Raw genomic sequence first — 24,504 nt, 5'->3', positions numbered from 1 at the left:
CTATGACTCTATAACTGAATGGCTTGCTATGCCATTTCAGAGGACAGTTAGGAGTCAACTACATTGCTGTGTGTCTGGAGTCACGTATAGGCCAGACCACCTTATAAATGCAAATTGTTGCCTCTGATATTTATGTAAAGATGGCAGATTTCCTCTCCTAAATGTACTGAGGTTCTACTCTGCAAGCGTCACAGATCATGGATCTTTTCCAATGTTTACATATATGGGTTTATATGTTTGTAAAGTCTCTGTGGAAACATTAATCTGTCTTGTACTGCAATAGCTTATGAAAAATGCACATCCCAGCTGAGACCAATCCTCCCCTTATGTCAGTGGAGGAAATGCAGGTTTATGTTCTCATCTACAGCCATTGAGGTTAATTGTAGCTGACTGGGTTGCATTCAGCAGCACATCACAACAGATCTTCCTGCTCTGCACAGCTACTCACTGGAGCCCCTGCTGGATTTCTACAGACAACCCTCTGGCCTTTGAACGGTTCAACATGGTTGTGCATCGCAACACTAAACTGCAAGCAGTTCCTACTTCATCATCACCCTGCATTAATATAGCACCTTTAATGCAGGAATGGTATTAGGAGGGTTGACTAAAGATTTGGTCAAAGAAGTAGGCTTTAAGGAGGAGAGAGGTGTTAATATATTAATTGTGTGTCAATGGTTTGATTATATGCAGGTGAAGGGTGTCAACTGGGATCTGAGTTGAGCACCTATAAGCAGACACTCAGTGAGACTGGGGGAGGGTTTGAGTGAGGAGCTGTATGTTTGTAATCATTTTATTCTGCACAATAAATGTGAAACTGAGCAAATATAGGCCCCAGCATTATCCTTCCATAGCAAGCTTTGGAGTTTAACAAGAGGGAGAGTTGGAGAGATTCAGGGAGGCAATTCCAGAGTTTACTGCTAAACAGCAGAATGCACGGCCCTCAATGGTAGGACAATAACAAAGAAGGATATTCAATAATTGGAGTTGGTACAGAGAAGGGTGTTCAGTTATTGGAGGGATTACAGAAAAGGATATTTAGTTTTTGGAGGGGGTACCTGAATGAAGGATTCATAAGGAGTTGGAGGAACACAGAGATCTCAGATCTGGGTTGTAAAAGGTTACAGTGAGGTGGAGGGGGCAGGGGTATGAATGCGAAGGTAAGAATTTTAGATAGGAGATAATGGGAGAAACGGGGACAAATGTTAGTCAGTGAGCACAGAGGGGATGGGTGAATGGGACTTGGTATGGGCTCTCCTTAAAGTTGCACTGTATGAGTTAGAAACTAAAGAGCGCTCATTGTAGCAACAGAAGGACTTGGCAGCATTGGATGTAACCAGATACCTGTATAATTTTCCACTAAGTAAGTCCGAATTAACTTTTTAACTGCTCACTTCCAGAACTGTCTACAATATTTATCTACACACCCAAGTTAAAACATCAATTAACAACTTGCATTTATAAAAGCACTTACAACATAGTAAAACCTCCTAAGGCACTTCACAGGGACATTATCAGACATAAACTGACACTGAGCCACATAAGGAGATATTAGAGCAGATGACCAAAATCTAGGTCAAAAAGATAGGTTTTAAGGAGCATCTTAAAGAAGGAAAGAGAGGTAGAGAGGCAGAGAAAATTAGGGAGAGAGTTTTAGAACTAGCCCAGGCGGCTGGTGTCACCGTCACCAATGGTGGCGAGATTAAAATTGGGGATGCTTAAGTGGCCAGAATTAGATGAGCACAGAGATCTCTGAGGGTTATAGGACTTGAGGATGTTACAGAGATAGGGAGAGGCGAGGCCATAGTGAGATTTGAAAAGACGGATGAGAATTTTAAAATTGAGGCGTTACTTAACCAGGAGCCAATGTAGGTCAGCATGCACAGGGGTGATGGGTGAATGGAACACTACAGAGTAAAAATAGGCTCTGACCTCACACTGCATCCTGGGATGGGGCTGGAGTCCTAGAAACAGGAATGGTTTGTCCAGGCATTTCACAAAGAAAGACAGACTGGGGTTTATATAGCAACTTTCATGACCTCAGGCCATCCCTTAATACTTTACAGTCATTGAATTACTTCTTAAGTGTAGTCACCGTTATAATGTATGAAATGTGCAAAGCTCCCACAAACAATATGATAATGGCCAGACAATCTGTTTTAGTGATATTAGTTGAGAGGTAAATATTGGCCTCAGACGTCAGGGAGAACTCCACTGCTCTGCTTTGAAATAGTCCCATGGGATCTTTTATGTCCACCCAAGAGGGCAGAGGGGGACTTTGTTTAAAGTCTCACCTGAAAGATGGCACCTCCAACAGTGCAGCATTCTCTCAGTACTGCACTGGGAGTGTCAGCCTGGATTTCAAGTTGAACCCAGAGCCTTTTAACTCAAAGGCATAAGTGCTGCGCTGAGACAAGGCTGACACCTTCACACAGGGATTTGCTGTATCTCATCTGGTCTCCATCGCCACGCAGCCAATACTCTTTACAGGTATCCGAGGCACTCAGTTACTCTCCTGGCTGCCTGCCTTCTCACACAGGCCTGAGCATCGTCAATGACTAACCCCATCCAGTGAGTACACACCCTGGGCTACACATTTGATGTACATTTGAAAGACCTATGTTTATGTAACACCATATGGTGGGTGGGGATTTCCTCTGTGTCCTTGTGAAATGTAATCGTGTACTTGATGAATGGGTTCATGATTTCGTTACACATTGCTCAGAGGGAACGCACTATAAAGTGATGTTAAAATGCATATAAAGTTGAAGAGTCCACAAGTGGTAGAACTGAGCAGAGAGACATCAACTGGCCCTTGCAATCCTCCATGCAATTTTAACCTAACTCGCCTCAGGGGAACACAGTGGTTTGGGTCAGGCGCCTGCTCTACACCCCTGATTTTACACTGCGCACAATTTTCTGTTCCATCGGATCTGCCTTTCTGCATCTCCAAGGCCGGAGTTTTACGGCCTCCCCCAACAAGTGGGATGGTGGCGAGGTGGGCCGAAAAATTGAGTGGGAGGTGGGGCCGTTCCTGACGCCTTCCCGCCTCCGCTGCAATTTTACACAGGGTGGTGGTGGCGAGAAATGGCCCACCCATCCCAGGCTAATCAAGGCCCTTGAGTGGCTAGTTAACTGCCACTTAAGGGCCTCTTCCTGCCGCCGCTGGTATTAGACCCACAGTGACCAGCCGGCAAATGCCTCAAGAACACCGCCAGGTAAAACCTGGCGACCTTGTTGTAGGCTGGGGGCAGCCCTCCTGATCGGGCACCCTGTGCCCCAGGGAGGGCCGTCCCCGAAGCCCCAACCACCCCCAACGCACAACACTCCCTGCCCCGCCCCACAGACCCCGCTTGCCTCACTGGGGCCCAGCCGATTGCCCCCAGCAAGACCCTAAAAGCTTACCTCCTTTCCCAGGCTATCCTTCCTCTTTCTGCTGAAGCTGGGTGCAGTTCCAGCAGTGGCCACCACTCCTGGTGGCGTTGCTGGGACTAAGAGCTGCCGGCCCACTGACTGGTCAGCAGCTCCATTAGGTGGGACTTCCTGCCTCAAGGAGGTGGAAGTGCCACCCATGACCAATTCAGGGCCTGGGGAGTGAAAATTCCCGGCGTGGCTCCCCAGGCCCAGCGGAGATGGGTTCACCACTGACTTTTCAGCTGGTGGGCGGGGCCTCCCGCCAGCATTAAATTCCGGCCCAAGTGTCTGATGAGGATGGGAATTGGAATCTGCAATTAATTTGTTTGTCTGGCTTTTTAGTGAAGAAAGCGAGGAACAGAAATGGGATAAAGAATATGAGTTAGGGGGCTTTATGCACTTTTGCATTATTACTAGGTCACTTCTGATCTGCATTGACTTTTTCTCCCAAGCTCCAAATTTACGCTACCTGACACACTCCAAGGATCATCTTGCCTCAGTTGATGACACTCTCACCTTTGGATCAAAGGTTTGTGGGTTTGAGCCCCACTCCAGGGCTTGAGCACATGATCTCAGCCTACATGTCAGTGTAATGCTTCGCACTGTTGGAGATGAGAGAGCAAACCAAAGCCCTGCCAGATCCGTCCATCTTCTACCCCAACTCATTCTTGCCCAACACGTCAACACTAGGGCACTCCTCGCCTTCCTCTGTCCTCTCAACCTCCTGCAATCCACCCATACTTCCTGTCTTATTACTTGACCTACACTGCCTCCCGGTCTGGCAACACCTCAAGCTCAAATTCTCATCCTTGTTTACAATCCCCTCCATAGCCTCCCCTCTCCCTATCTCTTTAACCTCCTCCGGTTCTGCATCCCCCGAGATCTTCACTTTCCTCCAATTCTGGCTCCCTGTGCATCCCCAATTTTCTTCACTCCACCAGTCGTGTCTCCAACTGCCGACCCCTAAGATCTGGAATTGCCTCCCTAATCCTCCCTGCCTTCTTATCCTCCTTTAAGACGCTCCTTAAAATCTGCCTCTTTGACCAAGCTTTTGGTCACCTACCCGAACGTCTCATGTGGTCAAATTTTGCTTGAGAATTTCTCCTCTGAAGCGCTTTGGAGCGTTTTACAACAGTAAAGGCGCTATGTGGATACAAGCCCTTGTTGATCTTTGCCACGTTAATAATTTCATCCTCAGTGGAGACCCTACATCATTGGCCTCGGCTTAGGACTGTCAGCAGTAAAGAACAAGTTAGTCCAGGAGCTCTGTTGGACTGATTGTGGAGCACACAGCCACAGAACACTATAGCTGTGAAGTCAGTTGACACGTTTAAAAGGGAGAGTAAGGAAAATGGGGAGAAGGCTATCAACTTGGACTAATAGGATAGAGATGTCATGGCTAATAATGGCAGAGCAGGCTCAATGGGATGAATCTACCCTTGTTCTTGTGAGCAATCTATGCCATTCCATTGTGAAAGATCCAGTCGACATTTTGTTAGTGAGCCATTGTGATAGATCAACTCAGGTAAAGAAGGCTTAGGTTGAGGAAAAAGATGAAATTGACAGTGATATTTGAACCATTGGCTGTACACACAAGGCAGTCAGTAGCCACCAAAAGATAGTGCAGCATATAAACACTTTCCTACTGAACCGTTGTGACAAGGTTAAGAGGCAGCAGACGGTACTTACCGTGATCGTGTGAAAATACAAACAGGGATTGTTTCAAAAGCAGTGTAACAACCTCCGTGTAGCGGCCGCTGTGTTCTCCCGCACCATGTATTATCATCACTAGAGCCCTGGAAGAATTAGGCGAAAGAAGAATTCAGCAATGGAAGAGCAAGCATCAGCTTCAGCATAAAACAAGGTGCATTAAAACCTTCTAAACCCTGATTTCAGTTCCATAATATTGTATGTCTAACCCTCCCTAGGTGTCAGTTATGGCTCAGTGGATAGCACTCTTGTCTCTAAGTAACAAGGTTCCAGGTTCAAGTTACACTCTAGGGCTTGAGCACAGAAGTCAAGGCTGATGCTCCAGTACTGAGGGAGAGTTACACTGTGGGAGGTGTCCTAAAGGCCTGCTACCGGACCCGAACCCGACGGGACCCGACAACATGTGTCAGGTTTGGGTCGGGTCGGGTCGGACACACACGGTAAGTGCTCTGCTGGTAAGTATTGAAATTAAAAAAACTTACCTGAGCTGGGAGTCCGGGATGAAACTGAGTCTGCGCAGTGAGCAAGTGACATCACTATGATCTCATCATGCATGCACTGCAGCTTCCGGCAGGTTCGGTGTTAGGAAGGTAAGTAAACGGATGGTCGGGTCGAGTCGGGGCGGGTTAGGGTCGGGCTCGGGGCAAAATCGGCGGGGTCGGGCATGGGTCCGCTGTGATTCGTATGGGTCGGGTTTTTTTTTCCCGACCTGAGCAGGCCTCTAAGGTGTCCTCTTTCAGATAAGATGTTAAACTGAGGCCCTATCCCTCCTATAAGGTGGACGTAAAAGATCCCATGGCACAATTTGAAGAGGAGCAGGGGAATTCTCCCCAGTGTCCTGGGGCCAATATTTATCCCTCAATCAATATCACAAAAGCAGATTATCTGGTCATTATCACATTGCTGTTTGTGGGAGTGCACTGTCCACATGCTGGCTGCTGCATTTCCTGCATTACAACAGTGACTACACTTCATAAAGTATTCCATTAGCTGTAAAGAGCTTTGGGGTGTCCAGTGGTCATGAAAGGAACTATATATATTCAAGTCTTCCTTTTTGTTCAACTGCTGCAGAAATCCTCATCTGTGCTTTAGTTACCTCCAGACTCGAATATTCCAAGTTCCATTTGCCCATCAGCCCTGTACTCAATGACCTACATTGGCTCCTGGTGCAGCAATGCCTCAAAATTTCTCACACTTATGTTCATATCCTTCTACGGCCTCACCCCTCCTTAACAAGGCTACGGGCCAAGTGCTGAAAAATGGAATTAGGATAGATTGGTGCTTAATGGCCAGCACAGACATGATGGGCCGAAGGGCCTGTTTCTGTGCTGTATAACTCTATGACTCCCTATGTCTGCAACCTCTTCCAGTCCTACATTCCTTCACAATCTCAGGGTTCCTCCAATTCTGGCATCTTGCACATCCACAATTTCCTTCACTCCAACATTGGTGACTGTGTCTGCAGCTGTCTCGGCCCTAAGCTCTGGAATTCCCTCCCTAACCCTCAATGCTACTCTACCTCACTTTTCTCCTTTATGCTCCTGAAAGCTACCTCTTCACCTGTCTTAATAGCTCGTTATGTGTTTCTGCGTCAAATTTACCCTGATATTTGCTCCTGTGAAGTGCCTTGTGACGTTTTGTTACATTAAAGTGCTATATAAATGCAAGATATTATGATGTAATCAGCTGGTAATTATCGCTCCAGGTGTTTGCTGCGTTCATTCACACCCGGTCTGATCCAGCAATAAGCAGCTTTACCAACTTTCCCATGTTCATGGGGCTGGGGAGCAGGAAGTGGCACCTGACTCACGAGATTGTGGTGCCCTAGTCTCCCACCTCAGATTGGGATCCAGTTGTGCGTGGGTGGAGCCAGGTGTTCCCTGCATTGCTCTTGCTTTCTACCACTGCAGAGCCATGGGGCAGTTTGAATCTATTCAAGAGTGAACCATCTAAACCCTCTCACAAAATATTTCCTCCGTTTCTTTGTAAAGGCGGAGAGTATGAGCCTTGGGAATGAATCCCTGTTCATGGGTGGTGGGGTGGGAATGAAAGAGCTCTGAGATCCTTCATTGCTTTGTATTCCCTGTCAGTCTCCCTCCCAAACCCTTAGAATCATAAAGCACAGAGAGAGGCTGTTTGATCCATCGTGCCGAGACCGGCTCTTTGAAGGAGCTACACAATTAGTCCCACTCCCCTTCTCTTCCCTCATAACCCTGCAAATTTCTCTTTTTCAAGTATTTATCCGATTCCCTTTTGAAAGTTACTATTGGACTATACTCTCCCCCCACCCACCTCCCACCCCTCCACCAATCTCATGCTCACATCTCTGTCCTGGGATTGCTACAGTGTTCCAGTGAACATCAACGCAAGTTTGAAGAACAGCACCTCATTTACCAATTAGGCACGCTACAGCCTGCCGGACTGAACATTGAGTTCAATCATTTCAGAGCATGACAGGCCCCCCTTTTTATTTTTAGTTATTTTTCTTTTTTCTTTTTTATTTGTTTATTTTATTTTAGTTTAGTTTGTTTAGCTTGTTTCTACTGTGCCTACCCACTGTTTTTTTTAATGTTTGGAGCCAGGTCTGTTCATTTTACAGTCAATTCACACCCTCTCTGCACTTAAGCTTTGACTTTCAGCACACCATTAACATACCGTTTGCCTTTGTTCTATGACCTTCTGGTCAGTTATTCTCTGTGACCCTCTGTCCTATCACACACCTTCTCTTTTGTTATCTCTTGCCCCACCCCCGCTTTACTTGCTTAAAACCTATTACATTTCTAATATTTGTCAGTTCTGAAGAAGGGTCACTGACCTGAAACGTTAACTCTGCTTCTCTCTCCACAGATGCTGCCAGACCTGCTGAGTATTTCCAGCATTTCTTGTTTTTATTTCAGATTTCCAGCATATGCAGTATTTAGCTTTTATTGTAGAATGGAACTGCCACAAGTCTGGTGATGTGCTCTGATGCAACCCTTTTTAACACTGGGAAATATTTTCCTCCGCTTCCTCATGTCAGTGAGTTGTAGATTTGAAGTTAAATTGGGGGAACACCTTTTTATATTCACCATTACCTTTTGTTAGAATAAATAAATAAATAAATTATGCCACTTAGCATCTAGAGGCAATCTAGCAGAATACACTGGCCTCAGCTTCTCTCCTCTGCTTTCCCTCCTCACTATCATCCTCACCACCTCCCCTTCCTCCCCCTCAAGGCCTTAGCTGGTTATAGAAGTGAGTAACTGAGCGATACGGATCCCCAGACAGTGGTGAGTGAGGGCTGCTGCCTTTGCTCTCCCAGTCCCTGGGGTAGAGAGAGCTAAAATCTATCAGCTCTCCCTGTTCCTGGTTACTGCATTGGGACACTAGCTGGATGGTGTGTACGCACATTGGACAGGGACATAATCTGTGGGTCAAACAGCCTCGTCTCAAAACATCTGTAAAGGTCACTCAGGCAATGTACCAGAGGTCACCGAGCCTGTGGGAGCCACACCTCAGCAAGGAGTTAACGTCTTCAGCAAAGAAAGGGAGGGGGAGGGAAATGGAGCAAACTTGGCAGGGAAAAGGAGGGAAAAGAAACAATAGAGCTGCTGGATTTGGCTGCCAGCCAGGCTATTAAGGGTGTTGTTTACTGCAGTTGATTAAACAAATGCGACAATCTAATGCTGAGTGCTTTACAGTGTTTGTAACGTACAATATAGAAAGTATTTGCATTTCTATAGCGTCTTTCACAACCTCGAGATGTCCCATATCCAGTCAAATACTTTAAGTGTAGTCAATGCTCTAATGTAGGAAACGTGGCAGCCAATTTGTGCACAGCAAGCTCCCATAAATAGCAATGTGATAAATGGCCAAATAATTTCTCAGTGATATTCGTTGAGATATAGATATTTTCCAGGTCATCATGGAGAACTCTCCAGCTCTTCTTTAAAATAGTGCCATAGGACTTTTATGTCCACCTGAGAGGGCAGATGGGCCTTGGTTTAATGGCTCAACTAAAAGACGGCACATCTGACAGTGCAGCACTCCCTCAGTACTGCGCTTGGGTATCATGCAAAAGCAGCTGAGGGAGTGGGGGCAGCAGCATGCACCCTTCCTCCATTTGGATACCCTTCCTGCCAAGTATCAGCTTGGATTTTGTGCTCAAGTATCTGCCACATTTCAGCACATAATATGTACAGATGCATTGGAAGGCTTTCTTAGAAGCTGTCCAAAATACCCTTGTAGCAATGTGCTTACTAAAGAGAGGATGTTTCATGATGTTTCCCTGTTGGTATGAGATGTACATGAACAACAATTTGACAGATTGTAGCGCCTTTCCTGGAGTAAAATGACCCAAGGTGGTTTGCGGTGTGAGAACAGGGCAACTCGACTCCGGGCAGGAGTTGGGAGCAGAGTTCGGGAAAGTGACTGAAGGTGCAGCTCAGCAGTTCCATTTTGAGGAAGTTTTGCAGATGGTGAAGGATGAAACAATCTGGTCTGAATTAGGAAGATTTTTTCAGTGAAAATTCAGAATAACATCACTATAAATGCTGCAGAAATGCTCAGTCACCCTGATTCCTGTTGTTTAGCCTGAGGTGGGAGAAGGAACCTCAGCAGATCCCAAATACAACCCCACAATTTTAAGGCTGATGAGCCAGAGATCTGGGGAAGGAAGGAAAGGGCAGGAGAGTAAAAACTAAGAGAAAAGGACAGAGAGACAGAGAGATAGAGGCAGAGAAACACAGAAAAAAAGAAAAAGAAACAAACAGATGGACACAGGGATACAGACAAAGAGACAGAGAAATACAATGGAGAGACAGAGAGAAGCAGACAGAAAGAAATATGAGGGACAGACATGAGAGAATCAGAATCGGAGACACAAAATAGATAGAGAAAAGCAGAAACTATAGAGAGAAGGGCAAAGAGCATGAGAGGAGAAAGACACACACACATTTTAGGGAAACACGAAAGTCAGAAACAGGAGAGACAGAAAGAGACACATAAACAGAAAGAAACAGTAAACACGATAGACAGAAAAAGTCAAGAGAAACAGAGAGAGAGAGGAAACAGCATGAGAGAAAGTTCATTCATTTCACACTTAACAGCTAAACCGACTTGAAGGAATTTGATTATAATGGAGGAAGGGTGCATGCTGCTTTCCCCACTCCCTCAGCTGCTTTTGCATGATACCAGAGGCGAGGAGGATCCAAGACGTTTAGGTAGCTTGGTAGCTGCAGTCGATAGCCAGAACAGGGTGTTTCTCTGCTTTTGCCCTTTGCTACAGTCCACATTGCATTACCATTGTGCCATATCCACGGAAAATGCCAAACACTTGTAGGGGTCACTTTCCATGCCACAATAGACTTTGTTTTGCCCTTCCAGTATCTGCCCCTCCACTATGAGGTAGAGGTTAACAGGGTTCATCATGAGAAGAGGTGGATGGGACTTGAAGTGAGAGGCTATAGATCTAGAGAGGATTTCCGATCAGAAATCAGCCTCCTTTCCGCTAATAAAGCGTTTGCTAAGTCCCATCTAGTAAACACGATGAGAGTCACCTCACAACCTTTGAACCCCAATGAGAGTAAAACACACGCACATATAAGAGAAACCCAAGAGACAACAAGAAACAGAGGCAGAAACACGAGAGACTGAAATAGTCAAATGACAGAGAAACACAATGAACGAGTTAGAGAAACAGGGAAACAGGGAGAGGGGAGAAACAAATACCAGACATATAGAAGTAAAGAGACCGTTACATATCAGAGACAGAAACAGGAAGAGAAAAACCACTGTTGGCAGGAAGAGACAAAAGAGACATAATGAAAGTGAAGAGATAGAAGTACAAATGTGGTGTATAGAATAATTTTCCTAAGCATATTCCACTGTGTTTACTCACTAGCTGCACTACATATTTTCCCACTTACAAATCCATGGCATCATAACCTCAACAGTTTAATTTTTTTCATTACATTCATTATTTATATACAAAAGGACAGAATGTCCTCAAGACAACACCAGGAACCATGGTTAAAGTGAAATTGGTTAAGAAGGGCCATTTAATCACTCCAATATGCAACATATTGGATCCTACTCCATCTCTCATTCTGCCCCATAATCACTGACTCCACCCCTTTCATTCTTAGTATTAGTCGCCCTTATAACTGTGGCCTTTCTTGGTTTTATACGAGTGGTTTTAATTCGGTTTGGGGTTATGAGTATGTGCTGCCAGCAATTATTAATTAGGAGTAATTTTAGGAACAAGTGCTTATGGTGGGATGCCCTCACCAAACATGGAGCATATATCAGAAACTCAATTAATTCAAATTCATAAAGTCACATGCAGTGCACGTCCGAATTTCTAGCGCATGTTCCTGCAGTTGAGGTGAAGTTGGAAAATGAAATCTATTGTGGTATAATTTATTGCAAATATACTGAGAGACTAACTGATCTCCCTTGATGTTGCTCATGGTTTGTGTGGGGAGCTCAGTTATGATGTTTAGCCACTAAAAAGGAGTTGTGTTTAGCTTAGGTTTCCACGCCTAAGGAAGGATATACTTGCCTTAGAGGTGGTGTCAGAAAAATACAGCTGGAAATAACTGATTTACTTTCTCTTTTTTTGACACTTTTGAAGTGTAATAGGCATTCTCCAGCAGTGAAACTTTTACTGTCGGTTACAAGCAACCGGCACAGACACGAAGGGCCGAAGGGCCTGTTTCTGTGCTGTATAACTCTATGACTTTGTATAACTCTAAAAGGGCCAGTATAAATAAATACTTATTATGAAAGCTTCAATACCATGCAACTTAAATCAAAATGACAAGAGGAACATTCCTGCATAAAATTATAACACATCCCCCAGAACATTAAGATCAGAGGGAGTGCAATAGAAGTGCATCTCCAATTTAAGATGATCATATTTTGAAAGTCAATTGCAGAACTCCAGTCAGCTGCTTATTTTAATATAATATACTATTTCCTTGCCCAACCACTTAACAGACTTTGCATATTGCTGCTGCACTGACATGCTTTGCAAGAACAAGTTTTAGCAAAATCTCCCAGCTTTCAATGTTTGCATTCAATCTTGAAGAACCCGCCTACAGTTAGCAACTTCCTTAAGTGCTCTGGTTTGTGGTCAAATTGAGCTTTTTGTTATTCTTTTAGCTTGAATGTTTCACCTCATAAATTGGAGCCTGTAATTCTATAATGTTCATGCCAGCTTTTGCCTTTGCCATTTTTATCTTGGCCATTTCTCTTACCCTGAACCTTCGTGTCTCGGCATCCACTTCCTCACTTATTTCAACTTGGGCCATATTAGGCACTTGTCAGGCAAACCCCACCTGCCAAGACTGAGGCACACATTAATGTTGCCACATGAACATGAAAACTTTAAAAATTGCAATCTCTGACTGGAAGAACATTTGCATAAGTACAAGACAATGTGGAAACAAAGGGGAGCCAGTCCCTGTTTTCCAATACACAGAAGTGGTCAAATCAGTTCTACTGAATGGTGAAGAGACTGTTCCATATAAGGCACTAGTCAAATTACCAAACTGCTGAGCACCCGGGGTGGTTTTTGAATTGCAACTTCCAAACAAAGGATTTGCCTGTTGGAAAGCCATCTGCTCTCCTGGAACTAAGAACACCTCCTTCCTGCCTACCTATCTCTCAAGGAACTGAAACCATTGAAGACACATGAAACTAAAAGAGGGAAAGGTTTGCCACGCGAACAAAGTTTTAAAAAGATTACTGGGCCCCAATGAAACGCAAGAATATAACTTCAACCAAGGAGTACAGTGAGCTCAAGAAACAGTACCAAGATATTGCCTCAAACTGTTCTACTTATCTCTTCTTCTACTCTTTTCTGTCCCTATCTTGCAAGTTTATATCGCGTGTGCATGCTATCATGAGCGCGTCATATATCCGCAGGTGTAAACCGTATTAGAGTTAAGTTTAAGGTTTAATAAATTTCATCTTACTGCTTTAAACCAGAGAAAGCCTGTTTGTGCTCAGTTATTTGCCTGATAATTGGAAACCGTGAGCACGGATTCACAAAGGGGAAGCTCAAAACACAGTGTGTTTAAAATTAAACCCTGTTACAATAAGACCAGGTGAAGACAGCAAGAGACCCCTAGACACATTGCTCACCTGGTCGTAACACACTGTACAAATACAAGTTTTTGTTCTAATTCCCTTACCGTGACATGACAACTAACATCCAATTACAGTAGGTTACTTCTGGCCACACATGTGCCTCCCCTCATCAGCCCTTCCACATCACCAATCCCCAGAGAGCTCACCAGCTCTTCACTCAACCACCATGCAAACAGTGCTGGGATCTTACCAAAACTTCGCTCCACTTGCACACCAGGAGAATAGCCGAGACTCTCAGATGCTCGAGATTCTGGTTGAGAGCATTGTTTACAAGCTGGACAAAGCAATGGAGCAGAATGACGCAGCTGTGAGCCTCAGCTGTGCTAACACAGGTGTGGTTTAATCTTCAACTGTGTTGAATCTCATCCAACCATCAGTATTTTTTTTTTGCACACATCTTTTTTAAAGGGTCAGGCATTAAATAAGTTAAAAGCAGCACCATTGTAATTGACTCCGATGGTAATAACAAAAGGTTTGTGCTATTTGCCCAATATAGGCAGCGGCTTGTGATAAGTGTGTATTGGGAACTGTATATGCTATAAAAGTAAATGCTTAGAGGCTGTTTTCCCCTGCCTGGAAAGTCTAGAACTAGGGATCATAGTCTAAGGATAAAAGGTCAGCCATTTGGGACCGAGATGAGGAGAAATTTATTCAATGAGTTGTGAATCTTTGGACTTCTCTACCCCAGGGAGCTATGGATGCTCAGTCATTGAATACGTTCAAGACTTAGAAGGCTAGAATCTTGGGCACTAACAGAATCCGGGTATATGGGGATAGGGACGGAAAGTGGAGTTCAGGTAAAAGTTCAGCCAAGATCTTGTTGAATAGCGGAGCAGATTCCGGGGGCTTCTCCTGCTCTTATGTTCTTATGTTCTCTCCATCTGCCCTCTCGGGTGGTTGTTAAAGGTCCCATGGAACTGATTGAAGAAGAGCAGGAGAGTTTTCCTCCATTGTCCTGGATAAGATTTATCCTTCAACCAACACCACTGAAACAGTAGATCTGTTCATTATTTTTATTCTTTCATGGGATGTGGGCGTCGCTGGCAAGGCCAGAATTTGTTGCCCATCCCTAATTGCCCTTGACAACTGATTCACTTGCTAGGTCATTTTGGAGGGCAGTTAAGAGTCAGCCACATTGCTGTGTGTCTGGAATCACATACATGTAGGCCAGACCAGGTGAGGACGGCTGATTTCCTTCCCTGAAGGACATTAGTGAAGCAGATGGGTTTTTACAAACAATCGATGATAGTTTCATGGCAGTATTACTGAGACTAGCTTTCAATTCCAGTTTTTTTCATTAATTAATTGAACTTAAATTTCACATGGTGGATTTGAACCCATGTCCCCAGGGCATTGGCCTGGGTCTCTGGATTGCTAGCTCAGTGACATTACCACCACACCACCTTCTCCCCATTGCTGATTGCTGTTTGTGGGAGCTTGCTGTGCACAAATTAGCTGTAATGTATCCCTACATTGCAATAATGACTACACTTCAGAAAGTGCTTCACTGTTGATAAAGCACTTGGGACATTCTGAGGTGATAAAAGCTGCTATAGAAATTTTCTTGTTTCCTTTTCCCAAATCTTAGCACTGATGATCAAACCTAAGACCCTCTTGTTCTAGAAAGCTCAGAGATGGGCTAAACATCGGAGTATGTGGTGGGCTGGGGTGTCTTGCCTGCTTATCACAGATGCACCGCTCACGATCTCCCAATATACACAGCCAGAATCCACCTGTTTTCCACCTGTCATCCACCTGTCATCATTCCCTGGAAATTACCCGAGAGTCATCAAGGAGGTGATTTTTTTTTTCTAAAACTAGCACTTTTTAAGATGCATGAAACTTTATGTTCCCTCCACATCATTTAAATGTAACATTCCTCTCCGACTAGTTCCCTTTGGGAAATACTGACAGAGCACATTACTGGTCTACCCACACTCACATATTTCATGGCCCAACACAGCATTCTTGAACTGCCTGAAAAATCTTACTGCAAATTCTGGGCCACTTCACGGTATTCTTTAGAGTGAATGACAGGACATTGTACCCCATCTTTTAAAGTCGTGTCTCCCAGAAATACGTCATTATGGTGTGCAGCACTACTGGCTGTAATGAGACTTTGGGTCCTACGAATCTGCTCTGACATTGTTACAATAGCAGCACTTGGCAAGTGTCAACTGTGGCTCAGTAGGTAGCACCTTGCCTGTAAGACCAGAAGGCTATGGGGTTGAGGCCCACTCCAGAGGCTAGAGCCAAAAACAATCTAGACTGAACGTCTAGTGAGGGAGTGCTTCACTCTTGAAGGTGCTGTCTTTCTGATGCGTTGATAAACCAAGGCCCTGTCTATCCTCTCAGGTGGACATAAAAGATCTCATGAGCCAAATTCATTCCTCAACCAACATTGCTAAAACAGATTATCTGGTTGTTATGCTGTTTGTGGGATCTTGTGATGCACAAATTGGCAGCTGTAATTCCTAAATTGCAATAGTGACTACACTTCAAACCATACTTCATTGGCTGTAAAGCTCTTTGCGACATCCTGAGGTTGTGAACGGTGCTATAGAAATGCAAAGTTATTTCTTCCTTTACGCACTAGTGTTAAGAACAGTCATTGTCAGTCAGTCTTGATTACTTAGTTGTTAACTCAGTTTGCCAGTTTCAATGGAGTGAGAACAGATCTGTCCCAGGTAAATTGGAGTCAAAGATAAGCAGGCAAAACTGTAACGGAACAATGGACTGCCTCTAAAGAGATGTTTCGGGTCGAGTCGAGGTACATTCCCATGAGGGAGAAAGGTAGGGCAGCAAAGCCAGAGCTCTCTGGATGACGAAAGAGATAGAGAGTAAGATGAAGCAGAAAAAGGTACCTCTGACAGATGTCCAGTTAATAATACAAGTAGGAACCAGGATGAATATAGAAAGTTCAGAGGGCAACTTAGAAAGGAAATAAGAGAGGCAAAGAGAAAGTATGAGAAGAGATGGGCAGCTAATATAAATGAAAATCCAAAAGTCTTCTTTAGGCATATAAATAGTAAAAGGGTAGTAAGAGAATGGGTGGGGTCGATTAGGAACCAAAAAAGGGATCTATGCATGGAGACAGAGGGCATGGCTGAGGTACTAAATGAGTACTTTGCACCCGTCTTTATTTATTTTGAAAGAAAATGCTGCTGAAGTCATAATGAAAGAGGAGGTAGTTGAGACGATGGATGGGCTAAAATTTGCTAAACAGGAGGCATTGGAAAGGTTGGCTCTACTTAAATTTGATAAGTCACCAGCACCGGATGGATGCATCCAAGGATACTGCGGGAAGTAAGGGAGGAAATTGCACAGATGTTGGCCGTAATCTTTCAATTCTCCTTAGATACAGGGGTGGTGCCAGAGGACGGGAGAATTGCAAATGTTCCACCCTGCACAAAATAGGGTGTAAGGATAGGCTCAGCAACTACAACCCAGCCAGTTTAACCTCAGTGGTGGGAAAGCTTTTAGAAAACAGTAATCCAGGACAAAATTAAAAGTCATTTGGACAAGTGTGGATTAATTAAAGAAAGCCAGCATGGAATTGTTCAGGGTAAATCGTGTTTAACAAACTAAATTGAGTTTTTTGATGAGGTAACAGAGAGGATTGATGAGGATAATGCAGTTTTTTTTATTCATTCATGGGATGTGGGCGTCGCTAGCCAGGCTAGCATTTATTGCCCATCCCTAATTGCCCGTGAGAAGGTGGTGGTGAGCTGCCTTCTTGAACCGCTGCAGTCCAATTGACTTTGCAGTGGTTAGATACAACTGAGTGGCTTGCTAGGCCATTTCAGGGGGCATGTAAGAGTCAACCACATTGCTGTGGGTCTGGAGTCACATGTAGGCCAGACCAGGTAAGGACAGCAGATTTTCTTCCCTAAAGGACATTAGTGAACCAGATGGGTTTTTACGACAATTGACAATGGTTTCATGGCCATCATCAGACTAGCTTTTTAATTCCAGATTTATTAATTGAATTCAAATTTCACCTTCTGCTTGTGGTGGGATTTGAACCCATGTCCCCAGAGCAATACCCTGGGTCTCTGGGTTACTACTCCAGTGACAATCCCACTACGCCACCACCTTCGAGCCTGCTCCGCCATTCAAAAAAGATCATGGCTGATCATCTAATTCAGTACCCTGTTCCCACTTTCTCCCCATATCCCTTGATCCCTTTGGCATTAATAAATATATCTATCTCCTTCCTGACTTGGCCTCCACTGCCTTCTGCAGTAGAGAATTCCAGAGGTTCACCACCCTCTCAGTAAAGAAATTTCTCCTCATCTCGGTTCTAAATGGCATCCCCCATATCCTGAGACTGTGATCCCTTGATAGCACTGTCGATGACACCTTCCATCACTTTACTGATGATTGAGAGTTAACTGAGGGAGCAGTAATTGGCCGGGTTGGACTTGTCCTGCTTTTTGTGGACAGGTCATACCTGGGCAATTTTCCACATTGCCAGGTAGATGCCAGCGTTGTAGCTGTATTGGAACAGCTTGGCTAGGAGCACAGCAAGTTCTGGAGCACAGGTCTTCAGTACTATTGCCAGAATGTTCTCAGGGCCCATAGCCTTTGCAGTATCCAGTGCCTTCAGCCGTTTCTTGATATCACATGTAGTGAATCGAATTGGCTGAAGTCTGGCATCTGTGATACTGGGGACTTCAGGAAGTGGCCGAGATGGATCATCCACTCGGCACTTCTGGCTGAAGATTGTTGCAAATTCTTCAGCCTTATCTTTCACACTGATGTGCTGGGCTTCCCCATCATTGAGGATGGGGATATTTGTGGAGCCACCTCCTCCAGTTCGTTATTTAATTGTACACCACCATTCTCGGCTGGATATTGGCAGGACTGCAGAGCTTAGATCTGATCCGTTGGTTGTGGGATTGCTTAGCTTTATCTATCGCATGCTGCTTACATAGTTTGGCATGCATGTTGTCCTGTGTTGTAGCTTCACCAGGTTGACCTCATACCTCATTTTCAGGTATGCCAGGTGCTGTTCCTGGCATGCCCTCCTTCACTCTTCATTGAACGAGGGTTGGTCTCCTGGCTTGATGGGGAATATGCCAGGCCATGAGATTACAGATTGTGGTTGAGTACAATTCTGCTGCTGCTGATGGCCCACAGCACCTCATGGATGCCCAGTTTTGCATTGCTAGGTCTGTTTGAAATCTATCCCATTTAGCACAGTGGTAGTGCCACACAACATGATGGATGGTATCCTCAATGTGAAGGTGGGACTTTGTCTCCACAAGGACTGTGCGGTGGTCACTCCTACCAATACAGTCATGGACAGGCGCATCTGCGGCAGGCAGATTTGTGAGGATGAGGTCAAGTTTGTTCTTCCCTCACCACCTGCCGCATACCCAGTCCAGCAACTATGTCCTTTAGGACTCGGCCAGCTCTGGTGCTACTGAGCTACTTACTCTTGGTGATGGACATTGAAGTCCCCCACTGTGGGAACAGAATTTTCGAGAACAGAACTATTGCGGACATTTAAAGTGAACTAATCAATTAAGTATAGCCTACTAACAAAATAACCTCAGAGCTGCAGAGACAGCTTATCAGAATTGACTTCATAACTTCAGGGCTGCAGAGGCAACTTATCAGCAGAAACAGGCTAGCAAGCAGAAACTAACAGGAATCTCACCATTGGCCTTGCAGCTGGTACAGCGCAATAGCAGAAAGAGACATTATGCTTCAACAATACTCTTCTTATCGCATCACCCAGACATGACACATTCCTAAGGAACAGTTAGTGTGAGAAACATACTGACCAGGCAAACCCACGCCCCTTGTCCGAGGGTGGCTCAGCCTAATGGTCCGAAGAGATAGGGGAATAAGAAACTGCTTGAGGAGAGGATGACAAGGCAGTACCCCAATCAGACCCCGACACCAAGAAACTGCAGAAGTTTGTAGACCAATTGGGAACAAAGAGTAGGTGTTACTGATTTGTATGAATAACTATAATAAGGCTTGATTTGGCGCGAAGAGTTAGTTCAGTTCAGTTGTGGGGGGGGGGGTTAGTTCAGGGTTGGTTTAGTGTGTGTGGTGCTTTAGTTTTGGGTAGTTCAGTGTTAGTTCAGTGTATGTGTTGCTTTTAGTTTTAGTTCAGTTCATTGTTACGTTTTCTGAAGATATAACAATTAAGTACTGCAATAAAGTTTCTTAAAACTACAGTCGGACTTCGTCTCTTTTTGGTGTAACCAATGAGAACAGGAAAATTGAGATCCAACAACTTGGCGTAGTCGGCAGGATCGCTGGAGGATAGAGACCAAAGCATTGGACATCGGACCGTTATCAGGCCCCAGAGGTAAGGACTCCTCGTTGTTTTAAAAGTCCTTGGCCATTGTCTAAGCTCGGTACTCCACCACGCGAACCCGAACTTTTTTGTTCAGTAACTCGAGTCCATTCGGGGGGAGTACGGAAAACGGAAATCCCATATTTAGGCGCCTGATTCGGTGGTATTCGGCGTAATACCGGCCCATGGGCTTCGACGGAAGCTCCATCAGCTCGAGTCTATCTGTAGAAATATCTGGTTATACCGACCTTACGGCATTGATAAAATAACCAACGAAGGTAACCGACAGTTACCAACTACTGTCAAAGGTGGGCGGGCCCCACCTGACGTTCCCGAAGATGAAATACTTCGGCAGTTAAAAGAATATGTAGAGCAACAGTTTAATTTGGCTAAAAGGTACACTGAAATTGGGCAAAAATATGGCACCTCCACGGGACAGTGGTCCCTGGAAGATATAAAGAGAGTTTGGGTAAGGATAAAGAATGGACCCAATGGTCCTTGGCTGCTATAGGCCAAAGGGTTCCATGGCAAAGTTTATGGCAGAGTGACATAAAAGACTATGTTTTAGAGTAAAAACAAGTTACTGTGTTTTTGATTTGAATGTGTGAATGTTGGAAGTTTCCACGAATGAATTGAATGTCCCTGGGATGTACAGCTTGTGTTCTGTACAACTTGTGTTCTGTAGAACTGACTGTCGTTAACTCTTTGTTGTCTGACCTTCATGATGAAAGAATGAGTCTGTTACTTTTTCTATTTTTACAGGTGTATATTTTGTGGGAACCTTGAGTCATGTTGTGGTTGTGAATTTGTTGCATCTGTGTGTGTTCCTTGACATCGGGACAGGGAATTTGAAAGAGATTTGGTATTTTGAATTCATAACCCATTACAGGAATCAATTTTCTGAGTTGTTTGGAATTGAATGAGTGTGAAAAGTGATTGTTGAGTGTATTCATTTCAATTTAAGATTGTGCACCCAGGAATGGGATATAAAATTGAATTATATTTTAAATTAAAGTTTTATTTTTATTTTAAAAGTTGGTTTTGCAACTGTGAAGAGGCAATGAACAATTTTGTAAGAGATAAGCTTCAGCCTTGAAGGTCTGAAGATGTCTGGCAGAAATCCAATTTGAAGTTTAAAACACTGCTATAATTGGAGTTCCAGTTTCAAATCTGTTCTTGTTTTTTTTTGGAGTTTAAATTAAAGACATGTTTTACTGACTGTATTTAAGTAGCAAATGTCAGGAATTGGATATTGGTTTAAGGGAGAGAAGGATAAACAAAGGAGATATAGGAAAGATTATCTCTGTTTAAAGTTTGTGTAAGGAGTTGGTGTTAAATCTTTTGTGTTAAGAATGTTAAATAACTTTTCCTTTCGTTTTTGGTTTTATTACAGGCATTTGAAAAGGCACCTGAAGAACAAGGAAAATGACGTAATTTACCTATCTTTTAAAACAAATCACGTGCTATTCTGTTCTGTGTGTAGTCAATAAGTATTGCAAGTTAATAAGTCTGAGTTAAGTTTATACTATTAAAGGTTAATTGACCTGTTAAGTTGAAAAACTGGAAATTTCATTTGTGGCCACAATGAACTTTCAAGTTTATTATGTCAAGTTTTGGAGGAGTCTTCAGTTCCGGACACAAGACTTGTTCATATAACATTGGCAGTTTTGGTTTTTAAATATTTATTGCAGTGAATTGGAATTTGGAATCATCTTTGTTATAAAAACAATCCTGGCATTAGAAACCTCTTACAAAAGATGCTAAAAATTTGAAAACAATTGCAGTTTGATCTAAAATGCTGTCTTTCCTGATGGAGCTGTTTTCCTTTGAAGTTGATAATGTTACTAATGATTTTGTTGTTTTCAAACCCTAAGGATACCAAAAGGATTGAAAAAAGTTTAAAATGGAGAGTAGTTCTTTTCAATCAGAAAAGAAAGGTTACGTAAAGTGACGCAGCTGAGAATGTTTTGCTCCACCCCCTTGGAGACAAACAAAGAACGTAACCCTGCTGCAGCTTTTTGCATTGCTGAGAGTAAAATTTATACATATTGGACATTGTTAAATTCTAAATTTCTAAATTGACAGATATAAGTGGACAAATTAACCCATTGGGCTCAGGATCAGAGCCACAATGGATTCTTTGTGGGGTTTTTTAAGCAGGTGACGGCAGGCCATGTGAGAATTGATGCCACAGCAAGAGATCCAGCAGCTTTGAGAATTTAAGAACTTAATTGCAGACATCAAATGTCACAGCATCTTTATCAATGAGGCAAAGTGCTTGAGAAGGAGAGATAGTTGCAAGCACTTCTGTCTTTAACGTACAAAAAATACCACCAAGTCTGGGCACAGGAAATTGGAATCAATAAACAAAATTTAATTGATATGAGTGGTTATTGAACGCACTCAAAGGGAAATTTATCTGATATTTAAGAGGACAATCAAAGTTTTAGAAAATAACAAATCAGTGGTTTACTGTGTTGGACATTAGCAATGGGTTCTGGTCCATACCGTTGGCACAAGAGTGTCAATATAAATTTGCGTTTACGTTCAAGGGACAACAGTACATCTGGACGTGTCTTTCCCAGGGATTTTATAATAATCCATCGATATTCCACCTTCCTCCAAAAGGTCAGAGTGAAAGTTAAGCCGAAAATGGCACAGATAATGAAGGAAAAGGTTTCTTATTTGGGAATAGTAATAACACAGGGAAAGCATGAGACAGAGCAAAAGTGAGTGCAGACAATCCTCGAACTCCCCCTAGCGCAAGATATTAAAGCTCTAAGATAAAAAAGGACAGGTCCTATTTCAGGTTGTGAGATTAAACAGATAAGAAGCACCAACCCCCACGGTTACCCCCATATCCGAATTACCGACGAGTAAGGTTACGACCCAGCAGTCACAAGTGACTGGTCTCCCTTGCCCTGCCTTAACTGCAGGACCAGAAAATGGACTTGTGATAATAAAAACTAATAAAATTGTATATGATAATATAAAGCTTGAGTTGGTACCGGTAATATTGAATATCTCAGATATCCAGCTACCTGGCTGGTGCTCTGAGAAGATCTGAGAGTTGTACAAGGTATTACTGTAACAATTGCTGAGACAGGAATTTGGTAATGAGAGAATAATAAAGGGAAAGAGACATAAACATAGTTTAGTGAATGACGGAGCCACAGTCCTTAATATGGGAACTTCAATTGTCAATACTATAGATTTGGAAAATGTGGACCAGAATGTTAGAACTCTTAGTCAGCTAGTAAAGGATATTTTGAAAAAGGAACAAAAGGGACAGAGTGGTGTAGCTAAAGTAGGAAAGGACTTGATGAATACGGTGACAGGAAGGGTGATGAGACTGCCAAGGTATGTCGTAGCTGGTAGTAAGGAAGTAGGACCCATGAGAGAAAGGGTTAAAGATTTGTGAAGGAGCTGTGCAGACAACTGTATGAGCTGAGGCAGGAGATTTTATAGAAACAGACATGAAAGCGGAACAGACGAAGGTGCCTGTTGTGGGAGACAAAGTAATTGTAAAAGGGAAGGGCCGATGGAAACACTGGTCCCAAATGAAGGTATATAAAGTCAACAGCAAATGACAGACTCCAAAATAAACACCACCTGGTATGCAAAGAGATACCGGGAATGGAAGAAAATGTGATTTGTTACATGCAGAGCAACTGAACTAATTACAGGACTGATGAGAGTACTAGAAGGTCATGCTCATACTATTAATGATATCATTTCAAATAATGAAAGTGTTTGTAGTACATACCGTTCGTGAATGCTAGAACAAATTTGAGAAAATTTGAGGCAAATTGATGCAGGACAGGTGCCAGTTTGGATCAATGACACCCAGTTGGAATACTTAACTAGTCACACAAATGATAAAATTACCAGGTGCCAAATCAGAAAACTTAAAGTATGGAAAGGTCAGGAATGTGTAAATACAGGATCTATGAGTATTGGAGTAGTGTTGGGAATACCTGTAATTCTGAGACATAAGATAGGGATGTAATTATACAAAGTAGAAAATATAGGAGTGATAAGGGGAAAAGATTACATAAAATACTATGATATATTACCCTATGTTATGGAAATGTTGTGGAAATTGGAAAAGAGGTAACTGGAACAACATTGTCCATTGTCTGAGTGTAGTCTGGAAAACCAGGTGGTCATATGTCCTCATCCTATAGATAAAATGGCAGAATCAAAATGTGGATTTAATGCCACTGTAAATTGCACCATGGAAACTAGGAAAGCATGGCTAACCCATGTGGACTATATGGGAAAGGGGAGATATTGCTTAACCACCACAGCGAAGGAGTACCAGTATGGACATAAACGGACTTGTCCGGTGAGCAACAGTACATTTTGGTTCAACCCACAAATACCAACCCGAGTAGGGAAGATGGAGTTGGTAGAGATACATAAACAAAAGACAGAAACGATAACTGTGACAGAAAGTATTAAGGAGGATTTGACAAATTACCTCCGGGAATATGAATATACTATTCAGCCATTGCCCACACGCTTGGGTAAAGAGAGACAGCAGCTAGAAGTCATTGCTGTAGTGTACTACAATCTGGAACAACAGTCGAAGATGCTACAAGATGAGATTGATGAGATAAATGATTCTACCTGGTGGGAGGACTTATGGAACTGGGGGTCAGACGTGCAGATACACCCCTGGTTTAGAATTATCTCCCATGTCCTGATAGTGGTTTTGGGTATCATGGTGTTATATGTGACCTACTTAATTTGGCAACTTAAGAAATTAATTAGGCGATGCAAGAGGATGTATGACTACAGGTTGGACAGCTACCCAAAAAGCAATTAGTGTTCGAACTTGCTTTATAAAAGGAGAGACAATTAGTTATGCCATAAAAGGGTAATTGTATAACCTTTTCATATATACTTAAAATGAGTTAATGAATGATCAA

The 24,504-nt window shown here is 43.3% G+C and overlaps 1 protein-coding gene across 2 annotated transcripts in view; it reads right to left on the bottom strand.

The window, feature by feature from the left end:
* The window catches only part of LOC137380268 (monoglyceride lipase-like), an 82,860-nt gene that overhangs the window by 52,964 nt on the left and 5,392 nt on the right, over positions 1 to 24,504 (bottom strand). For both annotated transcript variants that reach the window (XM_068052156.1, XM_068052155.1), the window contains exon 3: positions 5,101 to 5,207. In XM_068052156.1, coding sequence (XP_067908257.1) covers positions 5,101 to 5,207 — 107 coding nt within the window. The remainder of the gene's footprint in view (positions 1 to 5,100; positions 5,208 to 24,504) is intronic.

This window comes from Heterodontus francisci, chromosome 19 (assembly GCF_036365525.1).
Source record: "Heterodontus francisci isolate sHetFra1 chromosome 19, sHetFra1.hap1, whole genome shotgun sequence".
Lineage (NCBI taxonomy): Eukaryota > Metazoa > Chordata > Chondrichthyes > Heterodontiformes > Heterodontidae > Heterodontus > Heterodontus francisci.
Note: the sequence above shows the minus strand (reverse complement) of the source record. Positions and strands in the feature narration are given on the sequence as shown.